The sequence below is a fragment of the Oncorhynchus clarkii genome, unplaced genomic scaffold (genome assembly GCF_045791955.1).
Source record: "Oncorhynchus clarkii lewisi isolate Uvic-CL-2024 unplaced genomic scaffold, UVic_Ocla_1.0 unplaced_contig_10759_pilon_pilon, whole genome shotgun sequence".
In the NCBI taxonomy this organism is placed as follows: domain Eukaryota; kingdom Metazoa; phylum Chordata; class Actinopteri; order Salmoniformes; family Salmonidae; genus Oncorhynchus; species Oncorhynchus clarkii.
In genome coordinates this window covers 35001-52904 of record NW_027258811.1, presented here as the reverse complement: position 1 = coordinate 52904, position 17904 = coordinate 35001, and the positions used below count along the sequence as shown (strand labels likewise).

Here is a 17904-nt window from a genome sequence, read left to right as displayed (position 1 = left end):
CAGACAGAGATGCTCTGATGTCATATGTAGATAGATGTACATTCTGATTCCTTCATCTTTACATGAATTCAACAGGATCTGGGATCATGTCTTCTCAACATGACTTCATTGTTTCTTGGCTCTTCATCTCTCTACAGGGTAGAGAACTTCAAATGGGGAGAGAAATTAAATCTAATGCCCTCTGTGATATATCTAGATCTGCTGCTCTGCTCTGTTCTGTTCTGATACAGTTTGTAGAGGTAGTCTACATCCTGGGAGAGGTTCAGTGACAGGTAGTCTACATACTGGGAGAGGTTCAGTGACAGGTAGTCTACATACTGGGAGAGGTTCAGTGACAGGTAGTCTACATACTGGGAGAGGTAGTCTACATCCTGGGAGAGGTTCAGTGACAGGTAGTCTACATACTGGGAGAGGTAGTCTACATCCTGGGAGAGGTTCAGTGTGAGGTAGTCTACATACTGGGAGACGTAGTCTACATCCTGGGAGAGGTTCAGTGACAGGTAGTCTACATCCTGGGAGAGGTTCAGTGGCAGGTAGTCTACATACTGGGAGAGGTAGTCTACATACTGGGAGAGGTAGTCTACATCCTGGGAGAGGTTCAGTGACAGGTAGTCTACATACTGGGAGAGGTAGTCTACATCCTGGGAGAGGTTCAGTGACAGGTAGTCTACATCCTGGGAGAGGTAGTCTACATACTGGGAGAAGTAGTCTACATACTGGGAGAGGTTCAGTGTGAGGTAGTCTACATACTGGGAGACGTAGTCTACATCCTGGGAGAGGTTCAGTGACAGGTAGTCTACATCCTGGGAGAGGTTCAGTGTGAGGTAGTCTACATACTGGGAGACGTAGTCTACATCCTGGGAGAGGTTCAGTGGCAGGTAGTCTACATACTGGGAGAGGTAGTCTACATCCTGGGAGAGGTAGTCTACATACTGGGAGAGGTAGTCTACATACTGGGAGAGGTAGTCTACATCCTGGGAGAGGTAGTCTACATACTGGGAGAGGTTCAGTGGCAGGTAGTCTACATACTGGGAGAGGTAGTCTACATACTGGGAGAGGTAGTCTACATCCTGGGAGAGGTTCAGTGGCAGGTAGTCTACATACTGGGAGAGGTAGTCTACATACTGGGAGAGGTAGTCTACATACTGGGAGAGGTTCAGTGGGAGGTAGTCTACATACTGGGAGAGGTAGTCTACATCCTGGGAGAGGTAGTCTACATACTGGGAGAGGTAGTCTACATACTGGGAGAGGTTCAGTGGGAGGTAGTCTACATACTGGGAGAGGTAGTCTACATACTGGGAGAGGTAGTCTACATACTGGGAGAGGTAGTCTACATACTGGGAGAGGTTCAGTGGGAGGTAGTCTACATACTGGGAGAGGTAGTCTACATACTGGGAGAGGTAGTCTACATACTGGGAGAGGTAGTCTACATACTGGGAGAGGTTTAGTGAGAGGTTGTCTACATACTGGGAGAAGTAGTCTACATCCTGGGAGAGGTTCAGTGAGAGGTAGTCTACATACTGGGAGAAGTAGTCTACATACTGGGAGAAGTAGTCTACATACTGGGAGAGGTTCAGTGAGAGGTAGTCTACACACTGGGAGAGGTTCAGTGAGAGGTAGTCTACATACTGGGAGAAGTAGTCTACACACTGGGAGAGGTTCAGTCAGAGGTAGTCTACATACTGGGAGAAGTAGCCTACATGCTGGGAGAGGTTCAGTCAGAGGTAGTCTACATACTGGGAGAAGTAGCCTACATACTGGGAGAGGTTCAGTGAGAGGTAGTCTACATACTGGGAGAGGTTGTCTACATACTGGGAGAAGTAGTCTACATACTGGGAGAAGTAGTCTACACACTGGGAGAGGTTCAGTCAGAGGTAGTCTACATACTGGGAGAATTAGCCTACATACTGGGAGAGGTTCAGTCAGAGGTAGTCTACATACTGGGAGAAGTAGCCTACATACTGGGAGAGGTTCAGTGAGAGGTAGTCTACATACTGGGAGAGGTTGTCTACATACTGGGAGAAGTAGTCTACATACTGGGAGAAGTAGCCTACATACTGGGAGAGGTTCAGTCAGAGGTAGTCTACATGTTTGGAGAGGTTCAGTCAGAGGTAGTCTACATGCTGGGAGAGGTTCAGTGAGAGGTAGTCTACACACTGGGAGAGGTTCAGTCAGAGGTAGTCTACACACTGGGAGAGGTTCAGTCAGAGGTAGTCTACATGTTTGGAGAGGTTCAGTCAGAGGTAGTCTACATGCTGGGAGAGGTTCAGTGAGAGGTAGTCTACACACTGGGAGAGGTTCAGTGAGAGGTAGTCTACACACTGGGAGAGGTTCAGTAAGAGGTAGTCTACACACTGGGAGAGGTTCAGTCAGAGGTAGTCTACACACTGGGAGAGGTTCAGTGAGAGGTAGTCTACACACTGGGAGATGTTCAGTAAGAGGTAGTCTACACACTGGGAGAGGTTCAGTGAGAGGTAGTCTACACACTGGGAGATGTTCAGTGAGAGGTAGTCTACATACTGGGAGAGGTTCAGTCAGAGGTAGTCTACACACTGGGAGATGTTCAGTAAGAGGTAGTCTACACACTGGGAGAGGTTCAGTGAGAGGTAGTCTACACACTGGGAGATGTTCAGTGAGAGGTAGTCTACACACTGGGAGAGGTTCAGTCAGAGGTAGTCTACACACTGGGAGAGGTTCAGTGAGAGGTAGTCTACACACTGGGAGATGTTCAGTGAGAGGTAGTCTACACACTGGGAGATGTTCAGTGAGAAGTAGCCTACACACTGGGAGAGGTTCAGTGAGAGGTAGTCTACATACTGGGAGAGGTTCAGTGAGAGGTAGTCTACACACTGGGAGAGGTTCAGTCAGAGGTAGTCTACACACTGGGAGAGGTTCAGTCAGAGGTAGTCTACACACTGGGAGAGGTTCAGTCAGAGGTAGGCTACACACTGGGAGAGGTTCAGTGAGAGGTAGTCTACATACTGGGAGAGGTTCAGTGAGAGGTAGTCTACACACTGGGAGAGGTTCAGTCAGAGGTAGCCTACACACTGGGAGAGGTTCAGTCAGAGGTAGTCTACACACTGGGAGAGGTTCAGTCAGAGGTAGTCTACACACTGGGAGAGGTTCAGTCAGAGGTAGTCTACACACTGGGAGAGGTTCAGTGAGAGGTAGTCTACACACTGGGAGAGGTTCAGTCAGAGGTAGTCTACACACTGGGAGAGGTTCAGTCAGAGGTAGTCTACACACTGGGAGAGGTTCAGTGAGAGGTAGTCTACACACTGGGAGAGGTTCAGTCAGAGGTAGTCTACACACTGGGAGAGGTTCAGTCAGAGGTAGTCTACACACTGGGAGAGGTTCAGTCAGAGGTAGTCTACACACTGGGAGAGGTTCAGTCAGAGGTAGTCTACACACTGGGAGAGGTTCAGTAGGAGGTAGTCTACACACTGGGAGAGGTTCAGTGAGAGGTAGTCTACACACTGGGAGAGGTTCAGTCAGAGGTAGTCTACACACTGGGAGAGGTTCAGTCAGAGGTAGTCTACACACTGGGAGAGGTTCAGTCAGAGGTAGTCTACACACTGGGAGAGGTTCAGTCAGAGGTAGTCTACATACTGGGAGAGGTTCAGTCAGAGGTAGTCTACACACTGGGAGAGGTTCAGTCAGAGGTAGTCTACACACTGGGAGAGGTTCAGTCAGAGGTAGTCTACACACTGGGAGAGGTTCAGTCAGAGGTAGTCTACACGCTGGGAGAGGTTCAGTCAGAGGTAGTCTACACACTGGGAGAGGTTCAGTCAGAGGTAGTCTACACACTGGGAGAGGTTCAGTCAGAGGTAGTCTACACACTGGGAGAGGTTCAGTCAGAGGTAGTCTACACGCTGGGAGAGGTTCAGTCAGAGGTAGTCTACACACTGGGAGAGGTTCAGTCAGAGGTAGTCTACACACTGGGAGAGGTTCAGTCAGAGGTAGTCTACACACTGGGAGAGGTTCAGTCAGAGGTAGTCTACACACTGGGAGAGGTTCAGTCAGAGGTAGTCTACACACTGGGAGAGGTTCAGTCAGAGGTAGTCTACACACTGGGAGAGGTTCAGTCAGAGGTAGTCTACACACTGGGAGAGGTTCAGTCAGAGGTAGTCTACACACTGGGAGAGGTTCAGTCAGAGGTAGTCTACTGCCCACCCAGGGTAGACTCTGACTGGTCTGGTCACATCACATTATAAACCAACCACGGCTCTGCAGGCTCAGTGGTTCGGTCAGCTGACACTGTGTCGTCTTGCCTCTATTGACTGTGACTGTTGGTTAGTGTGGAGGTAGCGAGCTGAAACAACCGCGGGTAGTCATGGTAACAGCTACGTTATGCAACAAATGAGTCTCTCTGTGTTCAGAAGTGGTGTCATCATAGGTCAGGGAACTGACTGATTCCCATGCACTATAACAAACCCGAATGAGCCCCAGGGGGTGATGGGTAATGCTGATCACATGACAGAGGTGGTACCTATGATGTCAGAGGTCTGGCCGGTCTGCGTTCCGGTCTGTTTCAGGTGATGTTATTGTGGCTGTTTAACCTCATAACGTCTCTCTCCCTCTCCCTGTTTTCCTCCCCCAGGCGAGCGTTGAACCTGGGCATCCTGCGCGACCCGGGGTCAGAGGTGGAGGACCGTCAGTACCAGCTGGATCTGCAGTCCATCAACATCGGTACCGCCCAATGGGAGCAGCTCAAACCAGAGAAGGAGGGGTCTAAGGGGGGCGTGTCCACCGAGACAGAGAGGAACTCACAGAACCCTGCCCTAGAATGGAACATGGCCAGCAGGTACACAACCAATCACGGCAGACTACTGGGTATAACTAACCAATCAGGACAGACTACTGGGTATAACTAACCAATCAGGACAGATTATTGGGTATAACTAACCAATCAGGAGAGACTACTGGGTATAACTAACCAATCAGGACAGACTACTGGGTACAACTATCCAATAAGGACACACTACTGGGTACAACTAACCAATCAGGACAGACTACTGGGTATAACTACCTGTTACGAATCTCTTTTGGCCCGACAGTCTAGGGGGGATGGTAGTGAGACCCGTAACATAACTCATGTAAATTATTATAGTGACAAAGTAAAAGTGAACGAAATAACCACGACAACCGATATAATACCGTCAAACTCAGGGTTTATTATAAACACACGGTAATGGGGGGGGGAGCAGGAAAAGGGGCTGAGCTGGACCCAAGGAAAGAAACAATATGCAAAAACACCCCTAAGCTAGACTAGCCTATTTCAACAACAACTAACTAACCAAAAATACAGTGGGTGGTCCACCCAGTTCTAACTAGTGTTTTTAACAAAGTTTACCTACGGGTAGTGTATGCCCATGGGCGACTTGTCTTGGTTTCCCCTTTTTCCACCAGCAAACAAACAAACACCATAACCAAAACAATACTCACAGGTGATGACAAAGTGCTATGGAGGTGCTCAAACAAAAGAGAGGTTAATTAATACACAGAGAGCGAGATCTACATACATGGCATTTACAAAGAGATTGTGCTACTGAAATCTATCAAGAACAGCTATCTACCAACATGGCATTACAAAGATTGAGCTCCCTTGAACAAACAAATGATGGGGTTTTTAAACCATGGGGAAGGAACTGTGATAGGGTAGGAAACAGGAGGAGGTGTGTCTTCTGATTGATGGGTTGATTGTTGACTGATTGGGGAGTGATGATTTTCACCTGTGAGGGGAGAAGGAGAGAAAAGAAACACACACAGGATACACACAGACACAGGATACACACAGACACAGGATACCTGTATCCGTAACACTACCCAATCAGTACAGACTACTGGGTACAATTATCCAATCAGGACAGACTTGTGGGTACAACGATCCAATAAGGAAGTACCTAACCACATCTTAGTACCAAGGTGGCCAATCATATCTGCACCAGGCCAGTGTGGGTGCAGGGTGCAGGGTTTTGTCCCAGCCAGGCAGAAACACATCTGATTCTACCAATCAGTAAATCTCTGAATCCGAGTGTTGTAACTAGTAGGTAACAGGATGTGTTACGACTTGGTTGGCTGATCGCATCACATCCTGTCAGATGTTCAGGTGGTAGAGGGAGGTGCTCTGTGTGATCAAATGGTGAGGTTCAACAAGGCTCAGTGACCGACTGTGAGTCCCAAATAGGGCTCTGGTCAGATGTAGTGCACTACTGGGCCCATAGGGCTCTGGTCTAATGTAGTGCACTACTGGGTCCATAGGGCTCTGGTCTAATGTAGTGCACTACTGGGCCCATAGGGCTCTGGTCAGACGTAGTGCACTACTGGGCCCGTAGGGCTCTGGTCTAAGGTAGTGCACTACTGGGTCCATAGGGCTCTGGTCAGACGTAGTGCACTACTGGGCCCATAGGGCTCTGGTCTAATGTAGTGCACTACTGGGTCCATAGGGCTCTGGTCTAATGAATGTAGTGCACTACTGGGTCCATAGGGCTCTGGTCTAATGTAGTGCACTACTGGGTCCAGAGGGCTCTGGTCTAATGTAGTGCACTACTGGGCCCATAGGGCTCTGGTCTAATGTAGTGCACTACTGGGTCCATAGGGCTCTGGTCTAATGTAGTGCACTACTGGGCCCATAGGGCTCTGGTCAAACGTAGTGCACTACATAGGGTATAGGGTACTATTTGGGCCACTCATCTGCTTGGTTCCCTCCGGTTCGTGCAGCTTTCCCGTACAGACTCATGACAAAGCCCGTCATGTTTCATAGAGAACCGGGAGCTAAAACTAGCAGACGTTTTACGGCCTGTTTGACTTGGCTGGTTTTTTCAGCTGTGTGTTTTCAGAAGGACTCAGAATCCCCGGCGTCGCTGAAAGGCATTCCTGATGAGTTCCCTGTCAGATAGAAATACATTAGAATAGAGCAGGATGCCGCGTAACCATGGAGACGCACTGTCTCACACACACTGAGAGAGACACACACACAGTCACACACACACACACACACACACACTGACACACACACACACACTGAGAGACACACACACTGAAAGACACACACACACAGAGAGACACACACACACTGAGACACACTGAGAGACACACACACACTGAAAGACACACACACACACTAAGAGAGACACACACACACTGAAAGACACACACACACACTAAGAGAGACACACACACACTGAAAGACACACACACACTAAGAGAGACACACACTGAAAGACACACACACACTGAGAGACACACACACACTGAGACACACACACTGAGAGAGACACACACATTAAGAGAGACACACACTGAGAGACACACACACACTGAGAGACACACACACTGAGAGAGACACACACACTGAGAGAGACACACACACTGAGAGAGACACACACACACACTGAGAGAGACACACACACACTAAGAGAGACACACACTGAGAGAGACACACACACACTGAGAGAGACACACACACACTGAGAGACACACACACACAGTGCTTCAGTGTGTAGGACTGCCCTTTTTGCCAATAGAGTTGGTGTCAGAGCTGAGCCCAGCCAATAGAGTTGAGGTCAGAGCTGAGCCCAGCCAATAGAGTTGAGGTCAGAGCTGAGCCCAGCCAATAGAGTTGAGGTCAGAGCTGAGCCCAGCCAATAGAGTTGGGGAACACTCCATCACTCAGACATCATTTACAGATAACCAGGGAACACTCCATCACTCAGACATCATTTACATGTAACCAGGGAACACTCCATCACTCAGACATCATTTACAGATAACCAGGGAACACTCCATCACTCAGACATCATTTACAGATAACCAGGGAACACTCCATCACTCAGACATCATTTACAGATAACCAGGGGACACTCCATCACTCAGACATCATTTACAGATAACCAGGGGACACTCCATCACTCTGACATCATTTACAGATAACCAGGGGACACTCCATCACTCAGACATCATTTACAGATAACCAGGGAACACTCCATCACTCAGACATCATTTACAGATAACCAGGGGAACACTCCATCACTCAGACATCATTTACAGATAACCAGGGAACACTCCATCACTCAGACATCATTTACAGATAACCAGGGAACACTCCATCACTCAGACATCATTTACAGATAACCAGGGAACACTCCATCACTCAGACATCATTTACATGTAACCAGGGAACACTCCATCACTCAGACATCATTTACAGATAACCAGGGGACACTCCATCACTCAGACATCATTTACAGATAACCAGGGGACACTCCATCACTCAGACATCATTTACAGATAACCAGGGGAACACTCCATCACTCAGACATCATTTACAGATAACCAGGGAACACTCCATCACTCAGACATCATTTACAGATAACCAGGGAACACTCCATCACTCAGACATCATTTACAGATAACCAGGGAACACTCCATCACTCAGACATCATTTACAGATAACCAGGGGACACTCCATCACTCAGACATCATTTACAGATAACCAGGGGACACTCCATCACTCTGACATCATTTACAGATAACCAGGGGACACTCCATCACTCAGACATAATTTACAGATAACCAGGGAACACTCCATCACTCAGACATCATTTACAGATAACCAGGGGACACTCCATCACTCAGACATCATTTACAGATAACCAGGGGAACACTCCATCACTCAGACATCATTTACAGATAACCAGGGGAACACTCCATCACTCAGACATCATTTACAGATAACCAGGGAACACTCCATCACTCAGACATCATTTACAGATAACCAGGGAACACTCCATCACTCAGACATCATTTACAGATAACCAGGGAACACTCCATCACTCAGACATCATTAACAGATAACCAGGGAACACTCCATCACTCAGACATCATTTACAGATAACCAGGGAACACTCCATCACTCAGACATCATTTACATGTAACCAGGGAACACTCCATCACTCAGACATCATTTACAGATAACCAGGGAACACTCCATCACTCAGACATCATTTACAGATAACCAGGGAACACTCCATCACTCAGACATCATTTACAGATAACCAGGGGACACTCCATCACTCAGACATCATTTACAGATAACCAGGGGACACTAGTGATGTTCTCTGTTTGAGTCCGCCAGATCAGAGGCAGTAGGGATGACCAGGGATGTTCTCTGTTTAGTGAGTCCTCCAGATCAGAGGCAGTAGGGATGACCAGGGATGTTCTCTGTTTAGTGAGTCCTCCAGATCAGAGGCAGTAGGGATGACCAGGGATGTTCTCTGTTTAGTGAGTCCTCCAGATCAGAGGCAGTAGGGATGACCAGGGATGTTCTCTGTTTAGTGAGTCCTCCAGATCAGAGGCAGTAGGGATGACCAGGGATGTTCTCTGTTTAGTGAGTCCTCCAGATCAGAGGCAGTAGGGATGACCAGGGATGTTCTCTGTTTAGTGAGTCCTCCAGATCAGAGGCAGTAGGGATGACCAGGGATGTTCTCTGTTTAGTGAGTCCTCCAGATCAGAGGCAGTAGGGATGACCAGGGATGTTCTCTGTTTAGTGAGTCCTCCAGATCAGAGGCAGTAGGGATGACCAGGGATGTTCTCTGTTTAGTGAGTCCTCCAGATCAGAGGCAGTAGGGATGACCAGGGATGTTCTCTGTTTAGTGAGTCCTCCAGATCAGAGGCAGTAGGGATGACCAGGGATGTTCTCTGTGTAGTGAGTCCACCAGATCAGAGGCAGTAGGGATGACCAGGAATGTTCTCTGTTTAGTGAGTCCTCCAGATCAGAGGCAGTAGGGAGGACCAGGGATGTTCTCTGTTTAGTGAGTCCTCCAGATCAGAGACAGTAGGGATGACCAGGGATGTTCTCTGTGTAGTGAGTCCTCCAGATCAGAGGCAGTAGGGAGGACCTCTTGATAAGTGTGTGAATTGGACCATTTCCTGTCCTGCTAAACATTCTAAATGTAACGAATGCTTTTGGGTTTCAGGGAAAATGAAAGGAGTAAAAAAGTACTTTATTTTCTTTAAGAATGTAGTGGAGTAAAAGTAAAAGCTGTCAAAAATAGTAAAGTACAGAAACCCCAAAACACAACTTCAGTAGTACTTTATAGTATTTTATATTTAAGTACTTTACACCACTGCAGATGTACTGTACACAGTGTCTTCCCTGGGAAGTTAGGAAACTGAGCCGGTTCTCTCTCTCTCTCTCTCTCTCTCTCTCTCTCTCTCTCTCTCTCTCTCTCTCTCTCTCTCTCCTTCTGCTCTCTCTCTCTGTCTCTCTCTCTCTCTCTCCCTCTGCTCTCTCTCTCTCTCTGTCTCTCTGTCTCTCTGTCTCTCTCTCTCTTTCTCTCCCTCTGCTCTCTCTCTCTCTCCCTCTGCTCTCTCTCTCTCTCTCTTCCTCTGTCTCTCTCTCCCTCTGCTCTCCTTCTGTCTCTCTGTCTCTCTCTCTCTCTCTGTCTCTCTCTCTCTCTCTCCCTCTGCTCTCTCTCAATCTCCCTCTGCTCTCTCTCTCTCTCTCTTCCTCTCTCTCCCTCTGTCTCTCTCTCCCTCTGCTCTCTTTCTGTCTCTCTGTCTCTCTGTCTCTCTGTCTCTCGCTCTCTCGCTCTCTGCTCTCTGTCTCTCGCTCTCTCGCTATCTGCTCTCTCTCTCTGTCTCTCTGCTCTCTCTCTCTCTCTCTGCTCTCTCTCTCTCTCTGCTCTCTCTCTCTCTCTCTCTCTCTCTCTGTGGTGAGGGATGGCACCTGTCCCATGCAACGGGACACTCACTGTTTCACTGTAACTCTGAAGGAGATTACCCAGAACCTCTTAGGACCCTCTCTCTCTGTCTCCCAGATCATTCCACCTCCTCGGGAAATCAGCCCACTCAAAGTAACTCTCAGAGAAACAGTGATCTGGCCTGCCTCCCCCGAGGATACTGGTAACACACACAGTGAATGTCAGAACAGTACCGTGGGGCCACCTAGGAATCGTTCTGCTGTAATCCTCCTGGCTCTGTAGCAGTATCGGAGGCTCCGCAGTTTGGTTGTTTTAATAGAGGCAACAGATGTGGTAATTAACACCGTCTTCTACCGATAGCTTGTATATATTAGTTTTTTGCTGCTGTTTGTCTATAAATGTTTCCCACAAATATAGAGCTTGATTGTTGGAATGAATGAAAATAGGAGTAAAGGTTTTTTGTTGTTTTAAATGATCTTAAGCTGAGGCCTTTTTGTGTGTCTTATAAATAGAGGCTTGTCAAAAATAACGTCTCCCTCCGCTTCTAACACACCCCCCGTCTCGCTTCCAGCGTCACTGTGTTGGAGCTGAAGTAGGAACTGCCCAGGTACACACATATTCCACAGGTTGGACCCTGTGGAGTGTGTGGTATTGTAGAGGACATATTCCACAGGTTGGACCCTGTGGAGTGTGTGGTATTGTAGAGGACATATTCCACAGGTTGGACCCTGTGGAGTGTGTGGTATTGTAGAGGACATATTCCACAGGTTGGTCCCTGTGGAGTGTGTGGTATTGTAGAGGACATATTCCACAGGTTGGACCCTGTGGAGTGTGTGGTATTGTAGAGGACATATTCCACAGGTTGGACCCTGTGGAGTGTGTGGTATTGTAGAGGTTAGTTACAGACATATTCCACAGGTTGGACCCTGTGGAGTGTGTGGTATTGTAGAGGACATATTCCACAGGTTGGACCCTGTGGAGTGTGTGGTATTGTAGAGGACATATTCCACAGGTTGGACCCTGTGGAGTGTGTGGTATTGTAGAGGACATATTCCACAGGTTGGACCCTGTGGAGTGTGTGGTATTGTAGAGGACATATTCCACAGGTTGGTCCCTGTGGAGTGTGTGGTATTGTAGAGGACATATTCCACAGGTTGGACCCTGTGGAGTGTGTGGTATTGTAGAGGACATATTCCACAGGTTGGACCCTGTGGAGTGTGTGGTATTGTAGAGGACATATTCCACAGGTTGGACCCTGTGGAGTGTGTGGTATTGTAGAGGACATATTCCACAGGTTGGACCCTGTGGAGTGTGTGGTATTGTAGAGGACATATTCCACAGGTTGGACCCTGTGGAGTGTGTGGTATCCTCACCCCCATCCTGACTTCTCTCTCTGTCACCCCCCCACAGTACCTGGAGACACCAGGAGAGGAGAGCCATCCTCACCCCCATCTTGACCTCTCTCTCTGTTCTCCCCCCCCCCCCCCCCCCCCCCACCCCCAGTATCAGGAGACACCAGGAGAGGAGAGCCATTCTCACCCCCATCCTGACGGACTTCTCTGTCAGAGTGACAGCAGCACCTGCCATCATATTCAGCAAGCCCAGATCCCCTGACAACAGACAAGTGGAGGTTAGTATGAGGCACTATGAACCCAGAACCTTTACAGTGAGGTTTAAACATGAACCCAGAACCTTTAATATGAGGTTTAAACATGAACCCAGAACCTTTACAGTGAGGTTTAAACATGAACCCAGAACCTTTACAGTGAGGTTTAAACATGAACCCAGAACCTTTACAGTGAGGTTTAAACATGAACCCAGAACCTTTACAGTGAGGTTTAAACATGAACCCAGAACCTTTACAGTGAGGTTTAAGCATGAACCCAGAACCTTTACAGTGAGGTATTAACATGAACCCAGAACCTTTACAGTGAGGTTTAAACATGAACCCAGAACCTTTACAGTGAGGTATCAACATGAACCCAGAACCTTTACAGTGAGGTTTAAACATGAACCCAGAACCTTTACAGTGAGGTATCAACATGAACCCAGAACCTTTACAGTGAGGTTTAAACATGAACCCAGAACCTTTACAGTGAGGTATCAACATGAACCCAGAACCTTTACAGTGAGGTTTAAACATGAACCCAGAACCTTTACAGTGAGGTATCAACATGAACCCAGAACCTTTACAGTGAGGTTTAAACATGAACCCAGAACCTTTAATATGAGGTTTAAACATGAACCCAGAACCTTTACAGTGAGGTTTAAACATGAACCCAGAACCTTTAATATGAGTTTTAAACATGAACCCAGAACCTTTACAGTGAGGTTTAAACATGAACCCAGAACCTTTACAGTGAGGTTTAAACATGAACCCAGAACCTTTAATATGAGGTTTAAACATGAACCCAGAACCTTTACAGTGAGGTTTAAACATGAACCCAGAACCTTTACAGTGAGGTTTAAACATGAACCCAGAACCTTTACAGTGAGGTTTTAACATGAACCCAGAACCTTTACAGTGAGGTTTAAACATGAACCCAGAACCTTTACAGTGAGGTATTAACATGAACCCAGAAGCTTTACAGTGAGGTTTAAAAATGAACCCAGAACCTTTAATATGAGGTTTAAACATGAACCCAGAACCTTTACAGTGAGGTTTAAACATGAACCCAGAACCTTTACAGTGAGGTATTAACATGAACCCAGAACCTTTACAGTGAGGTTTAAACATGAACCCAGAACCTTTACAGTGAGCTATTAACATGAACCCAGAACCTTTACAGTTAGGTTTAAACATGAACCCAGAACCTTTAATATGAGGTTTAAACATGAACCCAGAACCTTTAATATGAGGTTTAAACATGAACCCAGAACCTTTACAGTGAGGTATCAACATGAACCCAGAACCTTTACAGTGAGGTTTAAACATGAACCCAGAACCTTTAATATGAGGTTTAAACATGAACCCAGAACCTTTAATATGAGGTTTAAACATGAACCCAGAACCTTTACAGTGAGGTTTAAACATGAACCCAGAACCTTTACAGTGAGGTATTAACATGAACCCAGAACCTTTACAGTGAGGTTTTAACATGAACCCAGAACCTTTACAGTGAGGTTTAAACATGAACCCAGAACCTTTAATATGAGGTATCAACATGAACCCAGAACCTTTACAGTGAGGTTTAAACATGAACCCAGAACCTTTACAGTGAGGTATCAACATGAACCCAGAATCTTTACAGTGAGGTTTAAACATGAACCCAGAACCTTTACAGTGAGGTTTTAACAATATGAAAAGTGTTTTATTCCTTAAAAACATAGGTGCTGGACAATGACCATTGCAGACATGATGCATTATGGGTGAAAAAAACAACTTAATAACTTAATAACTTAATAACAATGAGATGGGTACCTGTAGTAGTTCCAGAACATAATATATATTTACACAACGACCAAGGAAGTGAAGACAAATCAAATGACTTCAAATTAATGGAAGAAACGATCTGATATCAACCTCCTGGTTCAGACCTCTAGGGGACACGGTGGACTAACGGTCTGATATCAAACTCCTGGTTCAGACCTATAGGAGACACAGTGGACTAACGGTCTGATATCAAACTCCTGGTTCAGACCTCTAGGAGACACGGTGGACTAACGGTCTGATATCAAACTCCTGGTCCAGACCTCTAGGAGACACAGTGGACTAACGGTCTGATATCAAACTCCTGGTTCAGACCTCTAGGAGACACGGTGGACTAACGGTCTGATATCAAACTCCTGGTTCAGACCTCTAGGAGACACAGTGGACTAACGGTCTGATATCAAACTCCTGGTTCAGACCTCTAGGAGACACAGTGGACTAACGGTCTGATATCAACCTCCTGGTTCAGACCTCTAGGAGACACAGTGGACTAACTGTCTGATATCAACCTCCTGGTTCAGACCTCTAGGAGACACAGTGGACTAACGGTCTGATATCAAACTCCTGGTTCAGACCTCTAGGAGACACAGTGGACTAACGGTCTGATATCAAACTCCTGGTTCAGACCTCTAGGAGACACAGTGGACTAACGGTCTGATATCAAACTCTTGGTTCAGACCTCTAGGGGACATTGTTCAGACCTCTAGGAGACACAGTGGACAAACGGTCTGATATCAAACTCCTGGTTCAGACCTCTAGGAGACACAGTGGACTAACGGTCTGATATCAAACTCCTGGTTCAGACCTCTAGGAGACACAGTGGACTAACGGTCTGATATTAAACTCCTGGTTCAGACCTCTAGGAGACACAGTGGACTAACGGTCTGATATCAAACTCCTGGTTCAGACCTCTAGGAGACACAGTGGACAAACGGTCTGATATCAAACTCCTGGTTCAGACCTCTAGGAGACACAGTGGACTAACGGTCTGATATTAAACTCCTGGTTCAGACCTCTAGGAGACACAGTGGACTAACGGTCTGATATCAAACTCTTGGTTCAGACCTCTAGGCGACACAGTGGACTAACGGTCTGATATCAAACTCCTGGTTCAGACCTCTAGGGGACATTGTTCAGACCTCTAGGAGACACAGTGGACTAACGGTCTGATATCAAACTCCTGGTTCAGACCTCTAGGGGACATTGTTCAGACCTCTAGGAGACACAGTGGACAAACGGTCTGATATCAAACTCTTGGTTCAGACCTCTAGGAGACACAGTGGACTAACGGTCTGATATCAAACTCCTGGTTCAGACCTCTAGGAGACACAGTGGACTAACGGTCTGATATCAAACTCCTGGTTCAGACCTCTAGGAGACACAGTGGACTAACGGTCTGATATCAACCTCCTGGTTCAGACCTCTAGGAGACACAGTGGACTAACGGTCTGATATCAAACTCTTGGTTCAGACCTCTAGGGGACACAGTGGACAAACAATCTGATATCAAACTCTTGGTTCAGACCTCTAGGAGACACAGTGGACAAACGGTCTGATATCAAAAAGTGGACAAACGGTCTGATATCAAACTCCTGGTTCAGACCTCTAGGAGACACGGTGGACTAACGGTCTGATATCAAACTCCTGGTTCAGACTTCTAGGAGACACAGTGGACAAACGGTCTGATATCAAACTCCTGGTTCAGACCTATAGGAGACACAGTGGACTAACGGTCTGATATCAAACTCCTGGTTCAGACCTATAGGAGACACAGTGGACTAACGGTCTGATATCAAACTCCTGGTTCAGACCTCTAGGAGACACAGTGGACAAACGGTCTGATATCAAACTCCTGGTTCAGACCTATAGGAGACACAGTGGACTAACGGTCTGATATCAAACTCCTGGTTCAGACCTCTAGGAGACACAGTGGACAAACGGTCTGATATCAAACTCCTGGTTCAGACCTATAGGAGACACAGTGGACTAACGGTCTGATATCAAACTCCTGGTTCTGACCTCTAGGAGACACAGTGGACAAACAATCTGATATCAAACTCTTGGTTCAGACCTCTAGGAGACACAGTGGACAAACGGTCTGATATCAAACAGTGGACAAACGGTCTGATATCAAACTCCTGGTTCAGACCTCTAGGAGACACGGTGGACTAACGGTGAATCCAAATCAATTATCTTCTCAGTTATAGATGATCAGGTTCTCCTCTCAGTTATAGATGATCAGGTTCTCCTCTCAGTTATAGATGATCAGGTTCTCCTCTCAGTTATAGATGATCAGGTTCTCCTCTCAGTTATAGATTATCAGGTTCTCCTCTCAGTTATAGATGATCAGGTTCTCCTCTCAGTTATAGATGATCAGGTTCTCCTGTCAGTTATAGATGATCAGGTTCTCCGCCTCCTAGGAGTCTAAACATGTTCGATACGTATCTCAAAGAGTTCATGTTTTGACGAGCCTCTATGAAATGCTCAGCCGCAGGGTTTCTCTGGTCAGGGTCAGGGTTAGGGTTAGGGTTAGGGTCAGAGCCTCTATGAAATGCTCAGCCGCAGGGTTTCTCTGGTCAGGGTCAGGGTTAGGGTCAGAGCCTCTATGAAATGCTCAGCCGCAGGGTTTCTCTGGTCAGAGTCAGGGTTAGGGTCAGAGCCTCTATGAAATGCTCAGCTGCAGGGTTTCTCTGGTCAGGGTCAGGGTCAGGGTCAGGGTTAGGGTCAGAGCCTCTATGAAATGCTCAGCCACAGGGTTTCTCTGGTCAGGGTCAGGGTTAGGGTCAGGGTCAGAGCCTCTATGAAATGCTCAGCCGCAGGGTTTCTCTGGTCAGGGTCAGGGTTAGGGTCAGGGTCAGGGTTAGGGTTAGGGTCAGAGCCTCTATGAAATGCTCAGCCGCAGGGTTTCTCTGGTCAGGGTCAGGGTTAGGGTTAGGGTTAGGGTCAGAGCCTCTATGAAATGCTCAGCCGCAGGGTTTCTCTGGTCAGGGTCAGGGTTAGGGTTAGGGTCAGAGCCTCTATGAAATGCTCAGCTGCAGGGTTTCTCTGGTCAGGGTCAGAGCCTCTATGAAATGCTCAGCCGCAGGGTTTCTCTGGTCAGGGTCAGGGTCAGGGTTAGGATCAGGGTCAGGGTTAGGGTTAGGGTCAGAGCCTCTATGAAATGCTCAGCCGCAGGGTTTCTCTGGTCAGGGTCAGGGTTAGGGTTAGGGTCAGAGCCTCTATGAAATGCTCAGCCGCAGGGTTTCTCTGGTCAGGGTCAGGGTTAGGGTCAGAGCCTCTATGAAATGCTCAGCCGCAGGGTTTCTCTGGTCAGGGTCAGGGTTAGGGTCAGGGTTAGGGTCAGGGTTAGGGTCAGGGTCAGGGTTAGGGTCAGGGTCAGGGTCAGGGTCAGGGTTAGGGTCAGGGTCAGGGTTTCTCTGGTCAGGGGTCCTAATATTACTGCTGTGTTCTGCTATCCTTGTCTCTCTCTCTGTCCCAACAGGAAGTGATAGTGTTTATATTGTCTCTCTCTCTCTGTCCCAACAGGAAGTGACGGTGTTTATATTGTCTCTCTCTCTCTGTCCCAACAGGAAGTGACGGTGTTTATATTGTCTCTCTCTCTCTGTCCCAACAGGAGGTGATGGTGTTTATATTGTCTCTCTCTCTCTGTCCCAACAGGAGGTGCTGGTGTTTATATTGTCTCTCTCTCTCTGTCCCAACAGGAGGTGATGGTGTTTATATTGTCTCTCTCTCTCTGTCCCAACAGGAGGTGATGGTGTTTATATTGTCTCT

At 47.4% G+C, this 17904-nt stretch overlaps 1 protein-coding gene across 1 annotated transcript in view; it reads left to right on the top strand.

Moving 5' to 3' along the window:
• Positions 1-4503: 4503 nt before the first annotated feature.
• LOC139398599 (intermembrane lipid transfer protein VPS13B-like) overlaps positions 4504-17904 on the top strand; it is a 14173-nt gene continuing 772 nt past the window's right edge. The window contains exons 1-2 of the mRNA XM_071144527.1: positions 4504-4804; positions 12207-12333. Of these exons, the coding sequence (XP_071000628.1) occupies positions 4539-4804; positions 12207-12333 (393 nt within the window). The 5' untranslated portion in view covers positions 4504-4538. The remainder of the gene's footprint in view (positions 4805-12206; positions 12334-17904) is intronic.